The following is a 22,328-nucleotide window of genomic DNA, read 5'->3' as shown; positions in this document are numbered from 1 at the left end:
TCGTCCGCATATAAGGAGATACGGTCTTGTGATCCTAACGTACCAAATCCTTTAACCTGATCGTCCTGCCTGATGGCCATCGCAAGGGGTTCGGTATAAATATCGAATAACAAGGGGGATAGTGGACAGCCCTGCCGCGTGCCTCTATTTAAATCAATACTACTACTCAGGATTCCATTAAGACTCAATTTTGCCCTTGGAGATCTATACAATAACTTGAGAGTACCTATAAACTTTTCCCCAAAGCCCATCCTTGCCAGGACCTTCCAGAGGAAGCGCCACTCCACCCTTTCAAAGGCCTTGGAGGCATCCAATGACAGGATAGAGCGAGCGGTCCCCCCAGGGGCCTGAATATTAGAAAAGAGCCGATGCAAATTATGATGTGTGCCCTTGTTTTGAATAAAGCCACTCTGATCCGGATGGACAATAGAGGAAATGACCCTAGAAAGCCTTGTAGCCAGAACCCTCGCAAGAAGCTTTACATCTGCATTAAGCAGTGAGATTGGTCTATAAGATTCTAGATCTAAAGGGTCCTTGCCTTTTTTTGGAATTAATGTTATTACGGCTTCCATCATTGAATCTGGCAACTTCCCATCCTCCATTGATTCAGAAAAGACTTCCAACAGTCTAGGGAGAATACAGTCCCCATATTTACTATAGAATTCATATGGGAGTCCATCTGAACCAGGAGTGGAATTGGCTGAGCATAATTTAATAGCTCCCTCAAGTTCCTGAATTGAGACCTCTAGTTCAAGTGCTTTCTTTTGCGCCTCAGTAATAGTTGGAAAGACGATCCCGTCAAGATAGGAATCCATCTTATCATCTGTGATCTTGGATTCAGCTTTATACAAATCAAGGAAATAGTCCACGAAGGCCTTCTCTACCGGACCCTGTCTAGTGACCATCCTACCATCAGTCAGTCGAACCTTATCTATATATTTTTTGGATTGTTGGCTTGAGATTACTCTGGACAAAAATTTACCAGGTCGCCCTGACTCTGTAAAGTATTTTTGCCCTTTAAAAAAAAGGCTCTGTTGGGCCTTGTCCAATAAAAAATTAGAATATATTTGTGTGGCTCTTTGCATATTTTCCCTATTCTCCTCCGTCTTATTCATATAGAAGGATTCTGTCGCCAGTGATGCACGTTCTTCTAGATTTTTCTGTTTTTTCCCGTACTCCTTTCTGAGGTTCGCGATGTTACTAATCATCAATCCCCTCATATACGCCTTGAAAGTATCCCATACCACTTGAATTTTTGCTGAGCCATAGTTATTATCCCAAAATCGGCCAATTTCATTTTGGATTATTTCATGTGTCTTTATAACTGATAACCAATAAGGATTTAGTCTAAAGGGAGGTTTTTGTGTGTATCTTTCCTGAGATAAGCAGAGTTCAAGTAGTAACGGAGAGTGATCCGATATTGACCTCGTTTCATATTTCATTCGCTTTACCAGTTTCACATGTTTACTACTTATCAGTGCAAGATCTATTCTAGACATTGATTTACCTGCTTTACTAAAACATGAAAAAGCCCTTTTTCCCTGTCCTAGATATTCCCAAGCATCTTCAAAACCAATACTAATAATACAGGCTGACTCACAGTATTTTTGCGTAAAATTTATTAATACACCAAATCAATAATAAAATTTAGTATCAGTATCAGCATACATACATAAACAAATAGGTACAAATGTGCGGAGCTCACGCACAGACCTAGATAACCGGAGTACTCCTATACATGAGACTTAATGGCTAGAGTTATGGTGCAGGAGATGATATGTTGAACCGTTCAAATGTCCATGATTATAGTTACCGATTCACCGGATAGTTGAAACCATAGATTCAGGATTGTTGTAATTTCCCACACGGGGACTCTGTGTTTAAATGTTGTCTGGCAGTTCGTAACCACACTTTCTCCAATCTGTGGGGCTCCACTTACTTGTTCCTTGCGGAGCAAACCATCCGACCCGCTCGCTCAGCGTCCCACGTGTCCAACCAGGTAGTTACTCGCTGGTTTGTGACGCAGGCGCCTGAGCCGTCAGGCTAGACGGAAGCTGGTATAGCTAAGTCGAGCTGGTAGTTGCCTGGACTTGTCAGGTCAAGGAGAGTGAACACAACAGGATTTACCTTGTGTTTTGTGGTAATCACAGATGTAGCGACATAGTTTCAGTCCACTTAGTGGATTCTTGGTGAACGGAATCTTTGTAGCGGTATCTCGTTTTGAAAAAATCTTCTTGCGTTTCTGAAAAAGCCGCACCGATAGCCAAGTCTCAATACACACTAGACGCGTTTCGGAAACAAGTTCCTTCCTCAGTAGATAGTTGTGTAATGCTAGATACAGACACGAATTGTTGCTTTATATACCCTAATTGGGTTTGTTACAAAGGATGGGTCGGATTGCGGATTGAACTAGTTGCACAGCCGCAATCTTCACTCACGGCTCAGGCGCCTGCGTCACAAACCAGCGAGTAACTACCTGGCTGGACACGTGGGACACTGAGCGAGCGGGTCGGATGGTTTGCTCTGCAAGGAACAAGTAAGTGGAGCCCCACAGATTGGAGAAAGTGTGGTTACGAACTGCCAGACAACATTTAAACACAGAGTCCCCGTGTGGGAAATTACAACAATCCTGAATCTATGGTTTCAACTATCCGGTGAATCGGTAACTATAATCATGGACATTTGAACGGTTCAACATATCATCTCCTGCACCATAACTCTAGCCATTAAGTCTCATGTATAGGAGTACTCCGGTTATCTAGGTCTGTGCGTGAGCTCCGCACATTTGTACCTATTTGTTTATGTATGTATGCTGATACTGATACTAAATTTTATTATTGATTTGGTGTATTAATAAATTTTACGCAAAAATACTGTGAGCCAGCCTGTATTATTAGTATTGATTTATCTTCCTTTTCAGCTGGTAACTGAGAGGCTGAGCTCCAGTAGTTTGCTGGTGGAGCCTTTTCTAATTATTTTGATACTAGTTTTAAACATCTTCAAAACCAGCCTCCAGGCAAAACCGTGCCAGGGGAGACCCCTGAACCGGACTATCACTCCTGACACTCATAGAGACCCTATCACGTAGAGGATCAATGACACAGTTGAAATCACCAATAATCAGTGTTGGACACTCTGGCCATTTATCCATAAATAATACCAAAGAATTAAGAACCGAAAAGGAAAATGGCGGTGGAATATAGACAAAGGCCAAAATACATATCTTCCCCCTTAACCTACAATATAAAAAGATAAATCTCCCCTGATGGTCGACAGAGGATGCCTCACAAACGAAATCAATAAGTCTATGTATCAAGACAGTAACACCTCTCGAGTAACTGGAGAAAGTAGAATGATACGTGTGCGCAGCCCATCCCCTGTCGACCACCCTAGAGGTCTCTTCAGTGAGATGGGTCTCTAACAAGCATACTATTGCTGGTAAGTGGACCTGAGTCAAGTCAAAAAAAAATATATATTAGGAAGTGGAGAAAAAGAAATTTAGGGGTATAAGCCCCTTATAACAATTATTGTTCCCACCACATCCTAAAACAATTAAATCATAGATTATTTCGTTCAAGCCAATCCACGGCTTCTTCCGAGGTGTCAAAAAATAGAATTTTGTCATTGAAAATAATCCGCAATTTTGCTGGGAACATAAGAGAATATTTAATATCCCTTTCTCTTAGCCTCTTTTTGACAGTCATAAATGTGCGTCTCTTTTCTTGTATGTCTTTTGAGAAATCTGGAAAAAAGGCCAATCTGTTACCATTATATACAACCGGTGAACATTCCCTCGCCCTTCTCAAAAGAATATCTTTATCCCCTGTGGCCAGTAACTTAACAAGAAATGTCCGAGGTTGTCTCCCTGGGATTGGTTTACCCCCTGGGACCCGATGAGCTCTTTCTATCATAAAAAAAGGGGAAAACGAATCTTTCCCAAAATTCTCAAAAATTAACTTCTGTATGAATTGGGTTGAGTTCTTCTCTTCCGCACCCTCTGGAATCCCTATTATTCTCACGTTATATCTTCGTGACCTATCCTCAAGGTCCACCACCTTTTTCTTCAGAAGGTTACACTCTAGTTTAAGTGTGGAGACTTCAGTGTTTATTTTTTTGGATTCATTCTGTATCAGGGCAACGGAGCTCTCGAGGTTGTTAACTCTGTCTCGCATTTTTGACAAATCATCTTTTATTAGTCCCACATCAACTTGGATAAACCCAAGTTGGGTTGTAACAGCCTGTATTAAATCCCCATTTTGTTTGACCGCTAGCAGTATTTCTTCTAACGGCGAGGAGTTGTCATTAGGGATAACTTCCCCCATTATACCGTCTTCCTCTTCGGGGTATCTGGAGGCTTTTTGTGGTTCTATCTCAGTCACCTCTGAGTCGTCATTTTTTTTTGTGACAAGTTCCTTTTGTCCGCCCCTCGTATTAACCCTCGGAGACCTCAGGAACTGGTCTATTTTTGTTGTTTCAAAAGTTTTGGACCCCAATTTCTGACTGGAGAGGTCAACCGAGCGCCTACTAGCTTTTGGAGCCATACCCTTTTCCTGTATATCCTTTTTTTTTTATTATTTCTTTTTCTTTTTTTATCCTTTCCCCTTCCCTTCTTTTTCTTCTCCTCCTTTTCCTCCCTTTTTTTTTTCCGCCTCTTTCTCTCCTTTTATATTTGTATCTCTTCTTTTTCTTTTTCTTTTTTTCCTCTCCTTTCTTCTTCCTTCTTTGTTCTCCTTTTCTTTTCCTTTCCCTTTTTTGCTCCTTATCCCTCTTTCCCCCCTTCCTTTTATTTTTTATTTTTTATTTTGTGTTCCTTTCCCCCTTTTTTTTTCTCTTCTTTATGCTCTTTCTCCCCTTTTTTCTCTTTTTTTTCCACTTTCCACCTTATACTTTATAGTTTATTCCTTTTATATTTGTAGCCACCTCGCTTTTTTCCTCAGAAATGAGAATGGGTACCAATAAGCCTTAAATATGTTCTAAGATGGTAAAGTAGTTTTAGTTAATAAGTATCATCCGAGGGAGAGGACATATGGGAGACAACAGAGGGAGGACAAAAAAAAGGAACAATCTCACCGGTTTTCAACCTTCCCCGACCATCCCAGGATTGGAGAATCATGAAACGCACCGGCAGCAAAAAAGAAGAAATCACAATCAACAGCCTGTCAAAATAAGATTTGTAAGGTTGATCCCAGCAGTGCAAAGGAGGAGGGGAGGATGGTCAACGAAATCTAGAGGCACGAGGAGGGGTTCGGATATAACAAGGAGATCATACAAAGCCCCTGAAGAATCCTCCAGCAGCCCGTCAATCTCCACACAGGATTAGTCACAGTCACAGGGAGGTTAATCACAACGGTAGCAAGGAGGAGGGGAAACGGATCGGTAGAAACTGGAGACACGAGGGAGAGGTCAGGTATATGTCGGACGATCAGCAGAAGTCCCAAATGAATTCCAGCGGTCCGTCAGCCGAGAGAAGCACAGCAGGGCTAATCACAACGACACAGGGAGGAGGAGGGAGGATCGGCAAAGACTGAAGACAAACTCCACACACATTCAGCGATCAGGGCAACACAGGACTAACCACAACGGCACGGAGAGGAGGAGAGAGGATCGGCAGAAGCTGAGGACAAACTCCACACACGTTCAGCAATCAGGGCAGCAACACATGCCCCACGACCATAAAGAGGACACGGCCGAAGATCACCACGAAGACGCCAGGAGATTCAGAGCAGCAGGCAGCCGGGCCGCGGGGAGGGCGGAGAGCGTGACGTACTCTGTCTACGTCATCACGTCATCCCTCTGGCACCTTGATTTCCGAATGACATGCAACAGTCCAGAGCTGCTTCTCTGTAGCCCAGGTCAGGCGCTTCTGCCGCTGTTTCTGGTTCAAAAGTGGCTTGACCTGGGGAACGCGGCACCTGTAGCCCATTTCCTGCACACGCCTGTACACGGTGGCTCTGGATGTTTCTACTCCAGACTCAGTCCACTGCTTCCGCAGGTCCCCCAAGGTCTGGATTCGGTCCTTCTCCACAATCTTCCTCAGGGTCTGGTCACCTCTTCCCGTTGTGCAGCGTTTTCTGCCACACTTTTTCCTTCCCACAAACTTCCCACTGAGGTGCCTTGATACAGCACTCTGGGAACAGTCTATTCGTTCAAAAATTTCTTTCTGTGTCTTACCCTCTTGCTTGAGGGTGTCAATGATGGCCTTCTGGACAGCAGTCAGGTCGGCAGTCTTACCCATGATTGCGGTTTTGAGTAATGAACCAGGCTAGGAGTTTTTAAAAGCCTCAGGAATCTTTTGCAGGTGTTTAGAGTTAATTAGTTGATTCAGATGATTAGGTTAATAGCTCGTATAGAGAACCTTTTCATGATATGCTAATTTTTTTAGATAGGAATTTGGGGTTTTCATGAGCTGTATGCCAAAATCATCAATATTAAAACAATAAAAGGCTTGAACTACTTCAGTTGGTGTGTAATGAATCTAAAATATATGAAAGTCTAATGTTTATCAGTACATTACAGAAAATAATGAACTTTATCACAATATGCTAATTTTTTTAGAAGGACCTGTATATGAACATAAAAATAAAAATAAATGGAAGCATTGGATCTGCCATCAAATCTGCTGAAGTTATTAACAGGCGTAAACCTCTTTACAAATTTGTCACATCTTGCTGTCCGTGTGAAACAAACTGAAATATGCGCTAGCTATGTACCCAATTTTATGTAAATTATGGTGAATGTGTCGGATGAAGGAAGCCTCATCTACATAAACTATAGTGCACTTACACTATATTGCCAAAATTACTTGTAAATGCACTACCAGTCACATTTAATTTTCTTTAAACTGCACAAGATTTATTTTGATATAGAACCTTCGATGTGCCAATGGAATGTGTTTGAATGTGTCAATGAATTATCAGTTATGACTATATGTAGTGATCACTTATAATACCTATACAGTGTCATATGAAAATATAAATCCTTTTCTTTTTCTCAGACGTATATTGGGACACTGCTGGTTTCTATGAACCCATATATGGATCTTGATCTGTATACCCAACATCAGATGAACATGTACCAAGGTGTAAATTTAATTGAGCTGCCTCCACACATGTAAGACTGCACTTATTAAAACTACGTATACATATCAGTTGCAGAGTCATTTTATGTTGTACTGCCCTATAAAAACCATCATGGTACCTTTATATATAATCTCAAATCAATGCATATATTGCTGCTCTTGTCTGTTTCTTAGGTTTGTGAACATGTTGGCACTTTTCTCTCCTGCCTCATTCAGGCCTTTGTACATTGTAAAAGGCTCTTACTAAATCTGGATATATTTTTTAGATATATTGGCGAACCCCCCCCCCCCCCCCCCCCAAAATCACAAAATTTTACTAAAGTGGGAGAGAGCCAAACTTTGTGACTTTCTGATTACAGTTTTCTGGTATAAATGGGTTGATAAATGTCCTCTTATGTGCACATAGAATTGACTGTATCATTCTTTGTATTGTCTATTTTAATGCCTTTCTTCAGATATGCAGTTGCAGATAATGCCTATAGGGTGATGTGCACAGAGAGGAACAATCACTGCATACTGATATCCGGAGAAAGTGGATCTGGAAAAACAGAGACATCAAAGAAAACCCTTCAGTACTTGGCTATGGCATGTCCAACCACAGAGAAGCTTCACACAATCAGAGACAGGCTTCTCCTTTCAAATCCTGTCCTGGAGGTAACTACAGTACTGTTTATACATTCTATATATGTTTTATGGATTTAAGCACTTTTTACAAATATTTCATACTGATTTTTGTCAGGCTTTTGGAAATGCCAAAACTCTCTGTAATGACAACTCAAGCAGATTTGGAAAATATATGGATGTACAATTTGACTACAAGGTAAAATAAAACATCTTCATTCTTATCAAGTCCATTTCCATGTCTCAGAAGGAGCTTTCATTTGAAAACATTTGAGATAATAAGATTGGGAGGGGATTAAAGGGGTTATCCAACCCCTATAATGCCCCCCAAAATGCCCAGGCACCTCATACAGTATAAGTATAACCTGTATGAGGCATTATAGGTGTTGGATAACCCCTTTAAGGCTGTTACGATTCAGAGCCTCTTCATTGTCACCTTCATCTTTGTTCATGGTTCTGCAGGGTGCGCCGGCTGGAGGACATATTCTTAGCTATTTGATAGAGAAGTCACGGGTGGTCCATCAGAATCAAGGTGAGAGGAACTTCCACATATTCTATCAGTTATTGGAGGGAGGAGAAGATCATCTGATACGTTGGTTGGGCCTGGAGCGTAAACCTGAGCTTTATAGCTACCTTGTCCAAGTAAGAACATAATAATCTATGGGTCTTTTTTAAAGTTTTTATATTAACTTGAATAAAATATATCTACAGTATTTTATTTTCCCTAACAAGGGTGAATGTGCCAAAGTCAGTACCATCTGTGACAAGTCAAACTGGAAGCTGGTACGTAGGGCTTTTACTATCATTGAGCTCACTGAGGCGGACATCGAGGTAAGAAACATGTGAGATGATGTGCCTGTTCACCATATAGTTTCTCATCACAATAAAGTAAATGACAGAAAAAGAAGATTGAAAATAGTGGGTGTACAAGACATTGCTGCAAATGACTGTATGTTAGAGGTATTCAAATATTCCTATTAAGAGTGTATTTACACAACTATGTGTATGTAAAAATATGGATGATGTCCGGGTTGCATCCGTTTTTTTTGCGGATCCATTGTAACAATACCTATTCGTGTTAGCAAAATTGATAAGAATAGGACACGTTGTATCTTTTTGCGGGACAGCAGAACGGACATAGGTGTGCTGTCCACATTTTTTGTGGCCCCATTGAAATGAATGGGTCTGCATCCAATCCGCAAAAAATACAGATTGGATGCGGATCAAAATTGCGGTTGTGTGAATGGAGCCTTTTCTGAACGACATATGCCTTTCAACCCAAGGTAAAAATTAATGTTTGCCCTGTACCTGACCTGAAATGCCACATATATCAATCGATCTTGACATGCAGAATGTGTCTTGTGTTTCCCTTTAAAACAATTGTCAAATTACCATATGTCCTCAATGTTCATATAGCTAAGTTAAAGGGGTTTTCACATAATCAATAATTATCTGCTATCCACAGGATCACTTAGATCATTTTAACCACATGACGATGTGTGTTGCACAGGGGCGGACTGAGAACTTAAAGTGGCCCTGGAAAGAAACCTAAAAGTGGCCACAATGTTGTAGATGGATCCAAGTTGACAGAAGGTGGGGCAACACAAGTAGATGGGGCCAGTACAATTTGGCTGGGTTAGTAATACCATAATGCAGCACAGAATACTATCCCACAGAACCAAATATTCCAATGCAAAACAAAATACCTCCCCAGAAAATGTCTTTACCCTTAGCATGTTTCTTGGACTTTCTCTCCACTCCCCCCAGTAGTATGGACCCAGCCAGCAGCAGAGGAAGACTTGCATGGCCATGTGGGCATTGGCCCACCAGGAAAATTCTCTGTAGGGTCTATGGCCAGTCTGCCACTGTGCATGCATGTGTGTAGGGGGGCTGGATTCATATAAAATGTAGTCAAGCACTCCATACAACTATACGAGAGGTACAAAAATTGGAGAGCACTTGACCGTTTCTGCAACTCCTATAGAGTTTGTAAGAAAATCAGCATGCAGGCTTGACCACAGCACCATGAAAAGTGCCCACAGTTATGTACAAATAAAAGGGAAACTTTAAACCCCTGCACTAGTGATCACTGGGGTGGCAACCATGGTGCCCCCTCAGATCTAACATTTATAATTGGCACTGTGGATAGCTGGTACATTTTGATTGTGGGTAATCCACTTAATTTGGTGAATGAACAAGTAGGGCACAAATATTCGTACCATGCTAGCATACAATCACAATCGCAAAAATAAGTTTTTGTTGTTTTGTACTAGAATGAAATTAAAGGGGTTGTCTGCTTTTTACCATTGACAACCTATCCTCAGGATAGGTCACCAATATCAGATCGGCGGGAGTGACACCGGCCACCCCCGCCGATCAACTGTATGAGGAGACGGCGCGCACATACTGTCTCCCTTCTCTCTTCCTGTCCACTGCTGCTGTTTTTGCCATAGACAACAGCAGCAGTGAACAGGAAGGGAGACTGGAGACGGCACGTGCACCTTCTCCTCATACAGCTGATCGGCGGGGTGCCAGTTGTCGGACTTAGTAGGTCATTTACGAACTGATGTTTGCCAGTTTTCTAGTATAAATCTGTTGCAGATTGCTGCGCAAAGGTTCTTTGCACTGCAATCTGCGACTTTTCTTTGCTTACGCCAGGTCTAAAAAACAGGGCGTGGTGTGGGGTGGGAGGGGTTAGGTCAGCAGGGCCATCTCATTTATCATTTTCTACTCCACTTATTTTTTTTTTTTTTTTGGAGGCAGGGTCACCAAAGAATAGTGATTCACCCATTTTGATTCTTCCATTATGACATTCAACGTTTAGGATAAATATACGATTATATTTTAATAATTTAAACATTTTCAGAGGCAATACTAATTCTATTTATTTATTTTTATTGTTTATTTTCATATGTAAAATTGTGAAAAAGGCGTGATTTAAATTTTTGATTCTCTTGTTTTTTATAATTTTCAAAACATTTTAAAACTTAAATAAAGCCCCCCCCCCCCCCCAGTTTACTACTGCAGTCTATGGGAATTCTCTGTAATTCCTGTTAAGACCTACCACAGGCTTAACAGGGCCCAGGTCGTCATGGCAACTGCAGCATAAAAAAGGTTAAATGACCAGGATAGGAGTTGTTTCCAGTGAGATGTTAGCTGTATTATACAGCCAGCACATGCTGCTTATGAATTGGGCTCAGCTTCTGAGCTCTCTCTATACACTCTTTGTGCACCTTGGACATACAGTTAGATCCAGATGCGTGACGGGGTTAAAACACTAACATTGTGCAATTATATTTAAAGGGACACTATAAAAAATTTTTAATCATAAATTACTATATAATCATTTTTATGAAAAAATGAGTGGATAGTTTTCTGGATATAAATTTTTGAAAACACTCCATGTATTCGACTTCTTGCCCTGGCTCTTAACTTCCTCCTTTGTTTGGACTTTTACTGCCGCAAAAAGCCTAGTTTGACCTCAGTCAGACCATTCGTTGCAACGAGAGAGGGAAGGGGATGAGTGACTCAAATACCTCATCATGCATTACACTGATAAGTGTAATGCCTTTCTGTGGACATCTTTATTTAGGCCTATCAGGAGAACAATAGTCAAATAAAAATGGATTGCCTACCTGTAAGGGAGTTTTCTCTCTCTGTGTTGACTACTACAGAATGAAAAAGCATTGCATTTTATTTTCGCTCAATTTCTTGTTCAATTATTTAGAATCTCTTTGGATTAATAGCCAGTGTCTTGCATCTGGGGAACATAAAGTATGAGGAAGACAGCCATGGCCATGCCATAATTAAGAATGGCACACAAATCCAGCTGGTATCAAAGGTAGGTATAATCCTATGTAATGAAAATAATTTTTACTTAAAGGGGTTATCCCAAGGTGATACATGTAGAATCTCTGGAGGTTGACTACTTGGGTCTAATTTCTAGAAACCCCAGTGTTCCTGAGGAGAAGGGTCCCTGAGTCCCCTGTTTGAATGAAGCATTGTGAATATATTGTACACAGTTCCATTCACTTGTATGGGACTGATGTAGACAGTGTTCTGTCAGTTCTGTACAGGTGAATGTAGCAGTGGACTGTCATGCGCACAACCACCCCATTTAAACATGGTACTTGGGGTTCTCCATTCTCAGGATTGCTGGGGATCCCAGTAGTCAGACCCTTTACTAGGCATAACAGGCACTCCTGCCATATCAGCTTCAGTAAATACTTGGATTCCCAATGAAATAACAAATCTGGAGTATATTTTTCAATAACTCTGTGTTGTGATGTTTATCTCTTATTTCTTCTGGAAATATAGGAGTAGAATGCCAATAGGGTGGCTATTATTTCATCAGGAATTAAACATATATACTGGGAGAGATGAAAACCACTCCTGAAGAACTGTGACAAACTGCATATGGTAGAAAAAAAAAGAACTAGCCTAAGTGTTGCTTTCTGCTTTTTTATCACAGCTTCTTGGTATTCCTGTGTCCCTGTTACAAGAGGCTTTAACACACAAGAAGATTGAAGCTAGATATGAGCAGGTTTGTTTTATAAGGTTATGTGTTGGATGATCATTTATAGTTCCCTCCAACAAAAAGTGAATACGCTTTTGTAGGGCTTCAATACCAACAATACCTGATGTCTCGATGATCTCTGCTTGCTCGACTTTTCAACACTATGTCACCACTGTATCTGTAGCAGGTCATCGTTGCAGCTAGTGATTGGCTGCAGCAGTAACATGCCTCTGTGTCAGAATACTGGACCAGCAGGCAGATAGTGATGGGCGCAGTGGTGTAGCTAGAAATGACTGGGCCCCACAGCAAATTTTTGAATGGGGCTCCCCTCCCCCAGTAATTTTTTTGTGCAACCCCTTCCTTTCATGCCACCCCCATTCCTGTGGCTAGTAAAGATCACTCTCTCAGACCAGGGCCGGCAGCTGTTCCATCCGTTTCCTACACTGTCTATACTGTCACTCAGGGCCGTCTTTACCAAGGGGCAAAAGGGGCAGCTGCCCCGGGCCCAGTTGCTCCTGGGGGGCCCAAGGCAGCTGCCTCTTGAGCCCTGCTAGCTACTGCTCCGGGTGTCAAGCTGTCTGTGTACTTTAACGTTGTGATCTAGGACCTTAATGACATCATCACCATGTGACCAGTAACCTAGCAATTACTGATCACATGGCTATGAGGTCATCACAGGTCCTATCAGGAGTGTTGCAGAAGTTAACTGTGGAGCTTTTTTGTGTGAAGATGACATCAGAAAAAGGTGACAGAGGCTGTTCTGTTAATATACTGTAAACTACTGTATAGTGGGGTGCTGTTTATTGTGTGGTGGGCTGTATACTGTGGGGGGCTGTATATTGTGTGGGACTGTATACTGTGTGGTGGGCTGTATATTGTGTGGGGCTGTATACTGTGGGGGGCCTGTATACTGTGTGGTGGGCTGTATACTGTGTGGGGGCCTGTATACTGTGTGTGTGTGTGGGGGGGTTGTATACTGTTTGGGGGCCTTATACTGTGTGGTGGGCTGTATACTGTGTGGGGAGGCTGTATACTGTGTGGGGGCCTGTATACTGTGTGGGGGCCTTATACTGTGTGCTGGGATGTATACTGTGTGGTGGGGCTGTATACTGTGTGGTGGGGCTGTATACTGTGTGGTGGGGCCTGTATACTGTGTGGGGGCCTTATACTGTGTGGTGGGCTGTATACTGTGTGCTGGGCTGTATACTGTGTGGTGGGGCTGTATACTGTGTGGTGGGGCTGTATACTGTGTGGGGGGCTGTATACTGTGTAGGGGTCTGCATACTGTGTGGGGGGGCTGTATACTGTGTTGGGGGGGCTGTATACTGTGTGGGGGCTGTATACTGTGTGGGGGGCTGTATAGTATGGGGGCCTGTATACTGTGTGGGGGCCTGTATACTGTGGGGGCCTGTATACTGTGGGGGGGCCTGTATAGTGTGGGGGGCTGTATATTGTGGAGTGCTATACTGCTGTACTGTATACTGTGGGGGTCTGTATACTGTGGGTGCGGTATAGTGTGGAGTGCTATACTGCTGTACTGTATAGTGTGGGGGGCTGTATCGTGTATAGTTTGGGGTGCTGTATACAGTGAGGTGTTGTATACTGTGAGGTGTTGTATACTGTGGGCTGCTATACTGCTCTACTATATACTGTGGGGTACTGTATAGTGTGGGGTGCTATACTGCATACAGTGTGGTGCTGTATACTATAGGGTGCTATACTGCATACTGTGGGGTGCTGGGGTGCACTGTAAAACTAGGGTGAGCCGAGCCCCGGTCTCCTTCCTGCAGAGCGGTGCCCACTTCCAGCCTGAGCCCAGCTGCCCAGAGCACTGATCCTGAGCCGCTGGAGTCTTCAGAACTGGAAGTATTTACAGTCATTCACTGTACTCTACCAGATGTGTGGATTTTTTGTGTGTGTGTTGTGGTGGAGGGCGTGATTGCCTGCTAAGGTGGGGGAAGGCGGGATCCAGGGGGCCCAAGTAAATGTTTGCCCAGGGTCCAATCAATATTAAAGACGGCCCTGCTGTCACTGTATCTAATTTCATTGTGTAATACTGTTGAGAGGGCCCTGACCAAATCTTTTAGTCCTCCTCCCCCTGGATGGGCCCCTTCTGGGTCAGGGCCCCAAAGTAGCCGCTTCCCCTATAGCTACGCCCCTGGATGGGCAACTAGGCAGCATCACTACAGGAGTGGTGGGAAATCTGTGGGATGAATACGGTTTTATTATGTTTAAACAGCACCCCCAGCACAATACAACATAAAAAAAAATATATGGGCTGATGATCAGGAATAAAAGTTAGTAAGAACATGTGATTGGCTGATCATGAGCCAGTCTAAACATTCCACTGATCAGCCAGAATTTTTATGGGCATGGAATGGCTCGCTCTCACCATGTAAACAAGGAATGTGCCGCTAACAATGTGCAAACTCTATGGGGATGAAAGGTCATAGCAACGATCGCTTGTCCCCCATACAGTTTGCATCAGTCCATGAAAAGGCTCTTTAAAGGGAATCTGTCACCAGCGACCTCCCTATCCTACTGTTTGCATAGACTTAGACCTAGCTGTGGTTCATCTGGTTAAAACTCTGGTTTTCTTTTGTTAATCTGAGGCTCTATTCCCGAGTTATCATACTTTTTTCTTAATATGCAAATTAGGCCTTTAGTAGGCATCACCATTGCTCTCAATTGCACCCAAACGCCACTCATTTTTATGACCAGCACCTCCCTTCATGCTTTGCCACTGCCTGGTCCTGTCAATCAAAGCAGCCAGGGAGGGGCTGGCCACAGAAAGGAGTGGACCGTGGGTGCAACAAGAGTAATCGTGACACCTTCATTGCACCAAAGGCCTCATTTGCATATTAAGAAAAAGTATGATAACTCGGGAACGCAGTCTTGGATCAACAAAAGAAGAAGATTGTAAATCAGATGAGCCACAGCTATGTGTGTATGTAAAGAGTTGGATAGGTCGCTGCTGAGTGGTCACTGACTCCCTTTAAATAAACACCAATTAATGCGCTATATTGTCGATTGGCTCTTTTTATGTCCGGCACTGTACCATATAAAAGGACCCTTAGAAGAATTTTCCAGTTTACATCAACATCCTTTAAAATTATTTTTTATGAATGTAATTGTAATTTAATAATTTATTTATTTTACCTTCATTGCTCCTATCTTCCGGGCATATCTGTTAAAAACCATAAAATGAAAAAATTCCACGGCACTCCCAGAAATGTAGATCAAATGTCGTGTTCTTTGATCACCAAAGCGATGCTTCAGTCCTCTTACTGGGACTTTTCTCAAGCATGTTAAAAAGCACAGTAATCCTGGAAACCCCTTTAAGCTCTAAGTATGTCTTATCATGATTCCACTCTCAGGTATTTATCGTTACTTCCAGGTTCTCAGTCCTCTGAATTTAGAGTTGGCATACTATGCCCGTGATGCCCTTGCCAAAGCAATGTATGGGAGATCCTTCAGCTGGCTTGTTAATAAAATTAACGGATCTCTAGTTAATAAGGTAAAACATCTTATTTTTTTATACTTCTCATTGTATATTTCTAAAATAACATTTATTACTTTCTTTACTCTGTGAGAAAGACAAAAAAGTGGGCTTGGGAATTCAGAGAGTGAATGGTTGGATGGAAAGTTACTCAGAGTGGGTATAAGAAAGAGAGAAAGAAAGTGTGAGGGTCAGACCGATCTGTTGGAAAGGGGTTCCACTAGATCTGAAAGACTTGAGGCGCCTCGGGTTTATAGGAGTGGAAATGGAGAGAAGGTTGGGTGTTGAAAGCTAAAGGCTGCTCCGGGTATAGTCAGGTCGACAAGATGTCTGCCTGTAGGGAATACAGTAGTGAGCCAAGGAAGGGGACTGGTGGGTAGAGATACCCCTCAGATCTCGCCTATTTGGAATATACCCTTTTGAGCGCCAATAGTGGTTGATTGTTACTGGTTGGTATTTGGGCTTTGTGTTGGTGTGAGGAGCAAGTTTTTTGGATGTAGGGGTGTGTATATATGTCTCGAGCTGTGAGATAAAAGCACATATAAGTTTACGCATATATAAACGCGTATAAAAACCTGCAAAAAAAGGTCAAAAGATTGTATCTATATAAAAAGTCTAAAACATTTTTACACGGGTAGGATTACTGCAAACTGTCTCAGGTGCTTAAGAGACTGTGTTCTGCAGCATCGTGCGCTGTATGGTATGGTACAGTAAGTAAATCAATGGGTTAAAAATCTGTGTCAAAGTATGCCATTATACATATATTTATAATATATATAATAAACAATATTTAAAATGTAGTAACGTGGGTTCAGTTACTCACTTCACGAGGGGGGCGGTTTACCAGGATAAGCATAAAACACCTGTAAACCAAGTACCCCCCCAGCCTGGATCGCTTCTAGAGTATTAACCGATGAAGGCAGCAAATCACACGGGTGCTTCTCTTCAAAGGTCTTTATTTGCATATGTAGGTAAATCCGGCTCAACGCGTTTCGGGACAGGCACGTCCCTTCATCAGGAGCAATATCCAATTGCTCCTGATGAAGGGACGTGCCTGTCCCGAAACGCGTTGAGCCGGATTTACCTACATATGCAAATAAAGACCTTTGAAGAGAAGCACCCGTGTGATTTGCTGCCTTCATCGGTTAATACTCTAGAAGCGATCCAGGCTGGGGGGGTACTTGGTTTACAGGTGTTTTATGCTTATCCTGGTAAACCGCCCCCCTCGTGAAGTGAGTAACTGAACCCACGTTACTACATTTTAAATATTGTTTATTATATATATTATAAATATATGTATAATGGCATACTTTGACACAGATTTTTAACCCATTGATTTACTTACTGTACCATACCATACAGCGCACGATGCTGCAGAACACAGTCTCTTAAGCACCTGAGACAGTTTGCAGTAATCCTACCCGTGTAAAAATGTTTTAGACTTTTTATATAGATACAATCTTTTGACCTTTTTTTGCAGGTTTTTATACGCGTTTATATATGCGTAAACTTATATGTGCTTTTATCTCACAGCTCGAGACATATATACACACCCCTACATCCAAAAAACTTGCTCCTCACACCAACACAAAGCCCAAATACCAACCAGTAACAATCAACCACTATTGGCGCTCAAAAGGGTATATTCCAAATAGGCGAGATCTGAGGGGTATCTCTACCCACCAGTCCCCTTCCTTGGCTCACTACTAAGTTACTCAGAGGTCAGGTGAAGCCTTGGCAGGAGGTACCATAGCTTCATATCTTGATGGCAGAACTGTGTTGACAAAGTGATGTTTCCACATATCCACTGGTCAGGGGTGGATTGGCCATAGACCTTAAAGGGAAATTTCCCGGTGAGCTGATGCCTAGGGGGCTGTCTGAGCCCTCCTAACGGCCAGCCAGTGGAAGTTTTTGGGGATGTATTTTGTGCAGATGGGGGCAGTATTTTGTGATGTATTTTATTTGGCTCTATTGGGGTGGTATAATGTGCCACAATATGGTATTGCTGGTCCTGCCTTGCATCAATTTGGACCCAACTACAAAACGGGGCCACTTTTAATATTTTTTCCAGGGCCACTTCAAGTTCCCAGTCTGCCACTGGTCACCTGCCTGTCCCACAGGACACCGTTATGCCACATTCAGACACAGCAAGGTGCAGTACAATACATGTTTCATAAACCCCATTCACGTGTAGCAGACTTTTCCACTGTGGATTGGAGGATATGCTGTGGACTTTGAAATCCACAGTATTAGGGATGAGCGAACCCGAACTGTATAGTTCGGGTTCGTACCGAATTTTGGGGTGTCCGTGAAACGGACCCGAACATTTTAGTAAAAGTCCGGGTTCGGGTTCGGTGTTCGTCGCTTTCTTGGCGCTTTTTGAAAGGCTGCAAAGCAGCCAATCAACAAGCGTCATACTACTTGCCCCAAGAGGCCGTCACAGCCATGCCTACTATTGGCATGGCTGTGATTGGCCAGTGCAGCATGTGACCCAGCCTCTATTTAAGCTGGAGTCACATAGCGTCGCACGTCACTCTGCTCTGATCAGTGTAGGGAGAGGTTGCAGCTGCCACGTTAGGGCGAGATTAGGCAGTGATTAACTCCTCCAAAAGACTTAATTCAGTGATCGATCTACAGCTGTGGATCATTGAACTGCTGCTATTCAACTGCTCACTGTTTTTAGGCTGCCCAGAGCGTTTTTCATTCACTTTTTTCATTCACTTTTTTTCTGGGGTGATCGGCGGCCATTTTGTGTCTTGTGGTGCGCCAGCACAAGCTGCCACCAAGTACATTTAACCATCAATAGTGTGGTTATTTTTTGGCTATATCCTACATCAGGGTCAAGCTGTCACCAAGTGCATTTAACCATCAATAGTGTGGTTATTTTTTGGCTATATACTACATATGGGGCAAGCTGTCACCAAGTGCATTTAACCCTCAATAGTGTGGTTGTTTTTTGGCTATATCCTACATATGGGGCAAGCTGTCACCAAGTGCATTTAACCATCAATAGTGTGGTTATTTTTTGGCTATATCCTACATCAGGGTCAAGCTGTCACCAAGTGCATTTAACCATCAATAGTGTGGTTATTTTTTGGCTATATCCTACATCAGGGTCAAGCTGTCACCAAGTGCATTTAACCATCAATAGTGTGGTTATTTTTTGGCTATATCCTACATATGGGGCAAGCTGTCACCAAGTGCATTTAACCCTCAATAGTGTGGTTATTTTTTGGCTATATCCTACATCAGGGTCAAGCTGTCACCAAGTGCATTTAACCATCAATAGTGTGGTTATTTTTTGGCTATATCCTACATATGGGGCAAGCTGTCACCAAGTGCATTTAACCATCAATAGTGTGGTTATTTCTTGGCTATATCCTACATATGGGGCAAGCTGTCACCAAGTGCATTTAGCCCTCAATAGTGTGGTTATTTTTTGTCTATATCCTACATATGGGACAAGCTGTCACCAAGTGCATTTAACCATCAATAGTGTGGTTATTTTTTGGCTATATCCTACATATGGGGCAAGCTGTCACCAAGTGCATTTAACCCTCAATAGTGTGGTTGTTTTTTGGCTATATCCTACATATGGGGCAAGCTGTCACCAAGTGCATTTAACCATTCATAGTGTGGTTATTTTTTGGCTATATCCTACATCAGGGTCAAGCTGTCACCAAGTGCATTTAACCCTCAATAGTGTGGTTATTTTTTGGCTATATCCTACATCAGGGTCAAGCTGTCACCAAGTGCATTTAGCCATCAATAGTGTGGTTATTTTTTGGCTATATCCTACATCAGGTTCAAGCTGTCACCAAGTGCATTTAACCATCAATAGTGTGGTTATTTTTTGGCTATATCCCACATCAGGGGCAAGCTGTCACCAAGTGCATTTAACCATCAATAGTGTGTTTTTTTTGGCTATATCCTACATCAGGGGCTTGGCTGTGCTTGCTATTTTATTGAGGGGTGAAATACAATTGCCAAAATAGCAGTACCCTAAATCTGGTGTTTCAGCTGTGGCCAGCCAATTGTAATACTGTCTGCTGTCTGGCAAAGGATATATTTTTGTTCAGGGTTGAAATACAATTCCCAACTTAGCAATTTCCTAAATTAGTTGTTTCTGCTGTATCAGGGCTACTTTAATTCTATTCATTAAAAGGGTATATAAGATTCAAGGTGCAGATAGGGTCATTCTTAATAACTTCACACTCGCTACTGTGCAATTCCAAGTCTAATTCTGTGTGTAAACGTATACCTGTCACCCAGCGCCTAAATACTAGGCCTCAAATTTACATTCATCTAAATCTGTGGTTATTGCTGTGGCTGGTCAAGTTATTTAGTGTCCGTCAAAGCACAGTTTTTGTTCTGGGTTAAAATACAATTCCCAATTTAGCAATTTCCTAATTTAGTGGTTTCTGCTGTATCAGACCTACTTTAAATCTATCCCTAAAAGGGTATATAAGATTCAAGGTGCAGATAGGGTCATTCTCAATAACTTCACATACACGCTACTGTGCAATTCCAAGTCTAATTCTGTGTGTAAACGTATACCTGTCACCCAGCGCCTAAATACTAGGCCTCAAATTTATATTCAGCTAAATCTGTCGTTACTGCTGTGCCTTTATTAGTGTAATACGGTACCTAAATAGATAGCCAGATAGAGTTAGGTGTCTGTAAAAAAAGGCCTGAATTTGAATTCAATACATTGGGCCAAATAATATTTTTGATATTGTGGTGAACGGTATTGTGGTGAACAACAATGAGGAAAACATCTAGTAAGGGACGCGGACATGGTCGTGGTGGTGTTAGTGGACCCTCTGGTGCTGGGAGAGGACATGGCCATTCTGCCACAGCCACACGTCCTAGTGTACCAACTACCTCAGGTCCCAGTAGCCGCCATAATTTACAGCGATATTTGGTGGGGCCCAATGCCGTTCTAAGGATGGTAAGGCCTTAGCAGGTACAGGCATTAGTCAATTGGGTGGCTGACAATGGATCCAGCACGTTCACATTATCTCCCACCCAGTCTTCTGCAGAAAGCGCACAGATGGCGCCTGAAAACCAAGCCCATCAGTCTGTCACATCACCCCCATGCATACCAGGGAAACTGTCTGAGCCTCAAGTTATGCAGCAGTCTCTTATGCTGTTTCAAGACTCCGCTGGCAGGGTTTCCCAAGGGCATCCACCCAGCCCTTCCCCAGCGGTGGAAGACATAGAATGCACTGACGCACAACCACTTATGTTTCCTGATGATGAGGACATGGGAATACTACCTCAGCACGTCTCTGATGATGACGAAACACAGGTGCCAACTGCTGTGTCTTTCTGCAGTGTGCAGACTGAACAGGAGGTCAGGGATCAAGACTGGGTGGAAGACGATGCAGGGGACGATGAGGTCCTAGACCCCACATGGAATGAAGGTCGTGCCACTGACTTTCACAGTTCCGAGGAAGAGGCAGTGGTGAGACCGAGCCAACAGCATAGCAAAAGAGGGAGCAGTGGGCAAAAGCAGAACACCCGCCGCCAAGAGACTCCGCCTGCTACTGACCGCCGCCATCTGGGACCGAGCACCCCAAAGGCAGCTTCAAGGAGTTCCCTGGCAGTTCCCTCTTCAAACAATGTGCTGACGACAAGACCCGAGTGGTTTGCATGCTGTGCCGTCAGAGCCTGAAGCGAGGCATTAACGTTCTGAACCTTAGCACAACCTGCATGACCAGGCACCTGCATGCAAAGCATGAACTGCAGTGGAGTAAACACCTTAAAAACAAGGAAGTCACTCAGGCTCCCCCTGCTACCTCTTCTGCTGCTGCCGCCTCAGCCTCTTCTGCTGCTGCCGCCGCCTCGGCCTCTTCTGCTGCTGCCGCCGCCTCGGCCTCTTCCTCCGCCTCTGGAGGAACGTTGGCACCTGCCGCCCAGCAAACATGGGATGTACCACCAACACCACCACCTGCGTCACCAAGCATCTCAACCATGTTACACGCCAGCGTTCAGCTCTCCATCTCACAAACATTTGAGAGAAAGCGTAAATTCCCACCTAGCCACCCTCGATCCCTGGCCCTGAATGCCAGCATTTCTAAACTACTGGCCTATGAAATGCTGTCATTTAGGCTGGTGGACACAGACAGCTTCAAACAGCTCATGTCGCTTGCTGTCCCACAGTATGTTGTTCCCAGCCGGCACTACTTCTCCAAGAGAGCCGTGCCTTCCCTGCACAACCAAGTATCCGATAAAATCAAGTGTGCACTGCGCAACGCCATCTGTGGCAAGGTCCACCTAACCACAGATACGTGGACCAGTAAGCACGGCCAGGGACGCTATATCTCCCTAACTGCACACTGGGTAAATGTAGTGGCGGCTGGGCCCCAGGCGGAGAGCTGTTTGGCGCACGTCCTTCCGCCGCCAAGGATCGCAGGGCAACATTCTTTGCCTCCTGTTGCCACCTCCTCCTACTCAGCTTCCTCCTCCTCTTCTTCCACCTGCTCATCCAGTCAGCCACACACCTTCACCATCAACATCAGCACAGCCCGGGGTAAACATCAGCAGGCCATTCTGAAACTCATATGTTTGGGGGACAGGCCCCACACCGCACAGGAGTTGTGGTGGGGTAT

General features: G+C 43.3%; 1 protein-coding gene across 1 annotated transcript in view; it reads left to right on the top strand.

Annotated features, from left to right (window-relative positions):
* The window catches only part of MYO1H (myosin IH), a 157,396-nt gene that overhangs the window by 4,801 nt on the left and 130,267 nt on the right, over window positions 1-22,328 (top strand). Inside the window, exons 2-9 of the mRNA XM_044273928.1 lie at window positions 6,995-7,110; window positions 7,534-7,732; window positions 7,818-7,898; window positions 8,162-8,341; window positions 8,432-8,530; window positions 11,427-11,540; window positions 12,171-12,242; window positions 15,613-15,732. Of these exons, the coding sequence (XP_044129863.1) occupies window positions 6,995-7,110; window positions 7,534-7,732; window positions 7,818-7,898; window positions 8,162-8,341; window positions 8,432-8,530; window positions 11,427-11,540; window positions 12,171-12,242; window positions 15,613-15,732 (981 nt within the window). The remainder of the gene's footprint in view (window positions 1-6,994; window positions 7,111-7,533; window positions 7,733-7,817; window positions 7,899-8,161; window positions 8,342-8,431; window positions 8,531-11,426; window positions 11,541-12,170; window positions 12,243-15,612; window positions 15,733-22,328) is intronic.

This window comes from Bufo gargarizans, unplaced genomic scaffold, assembly GCF_014858855.1.
Source record: "Bufo gargarizans isolate SCDJY-AF-19 unplaced genomic scaffold, ASM1485885v1 original_scaffold_1345_pilon, whole genome shotgun sequence".
Taxonomy (NCBI): Eukaryota; Metazoa; Chordata; class Amphibia; order Anura; family Bufonidae; genus Bufo; species Bufo gargarizans.
The sequence above is the reverse complement of the archived record's forward strand: the minus strand, read 5'-3'. Positions and strand labels throughout refer to the sequence as shown.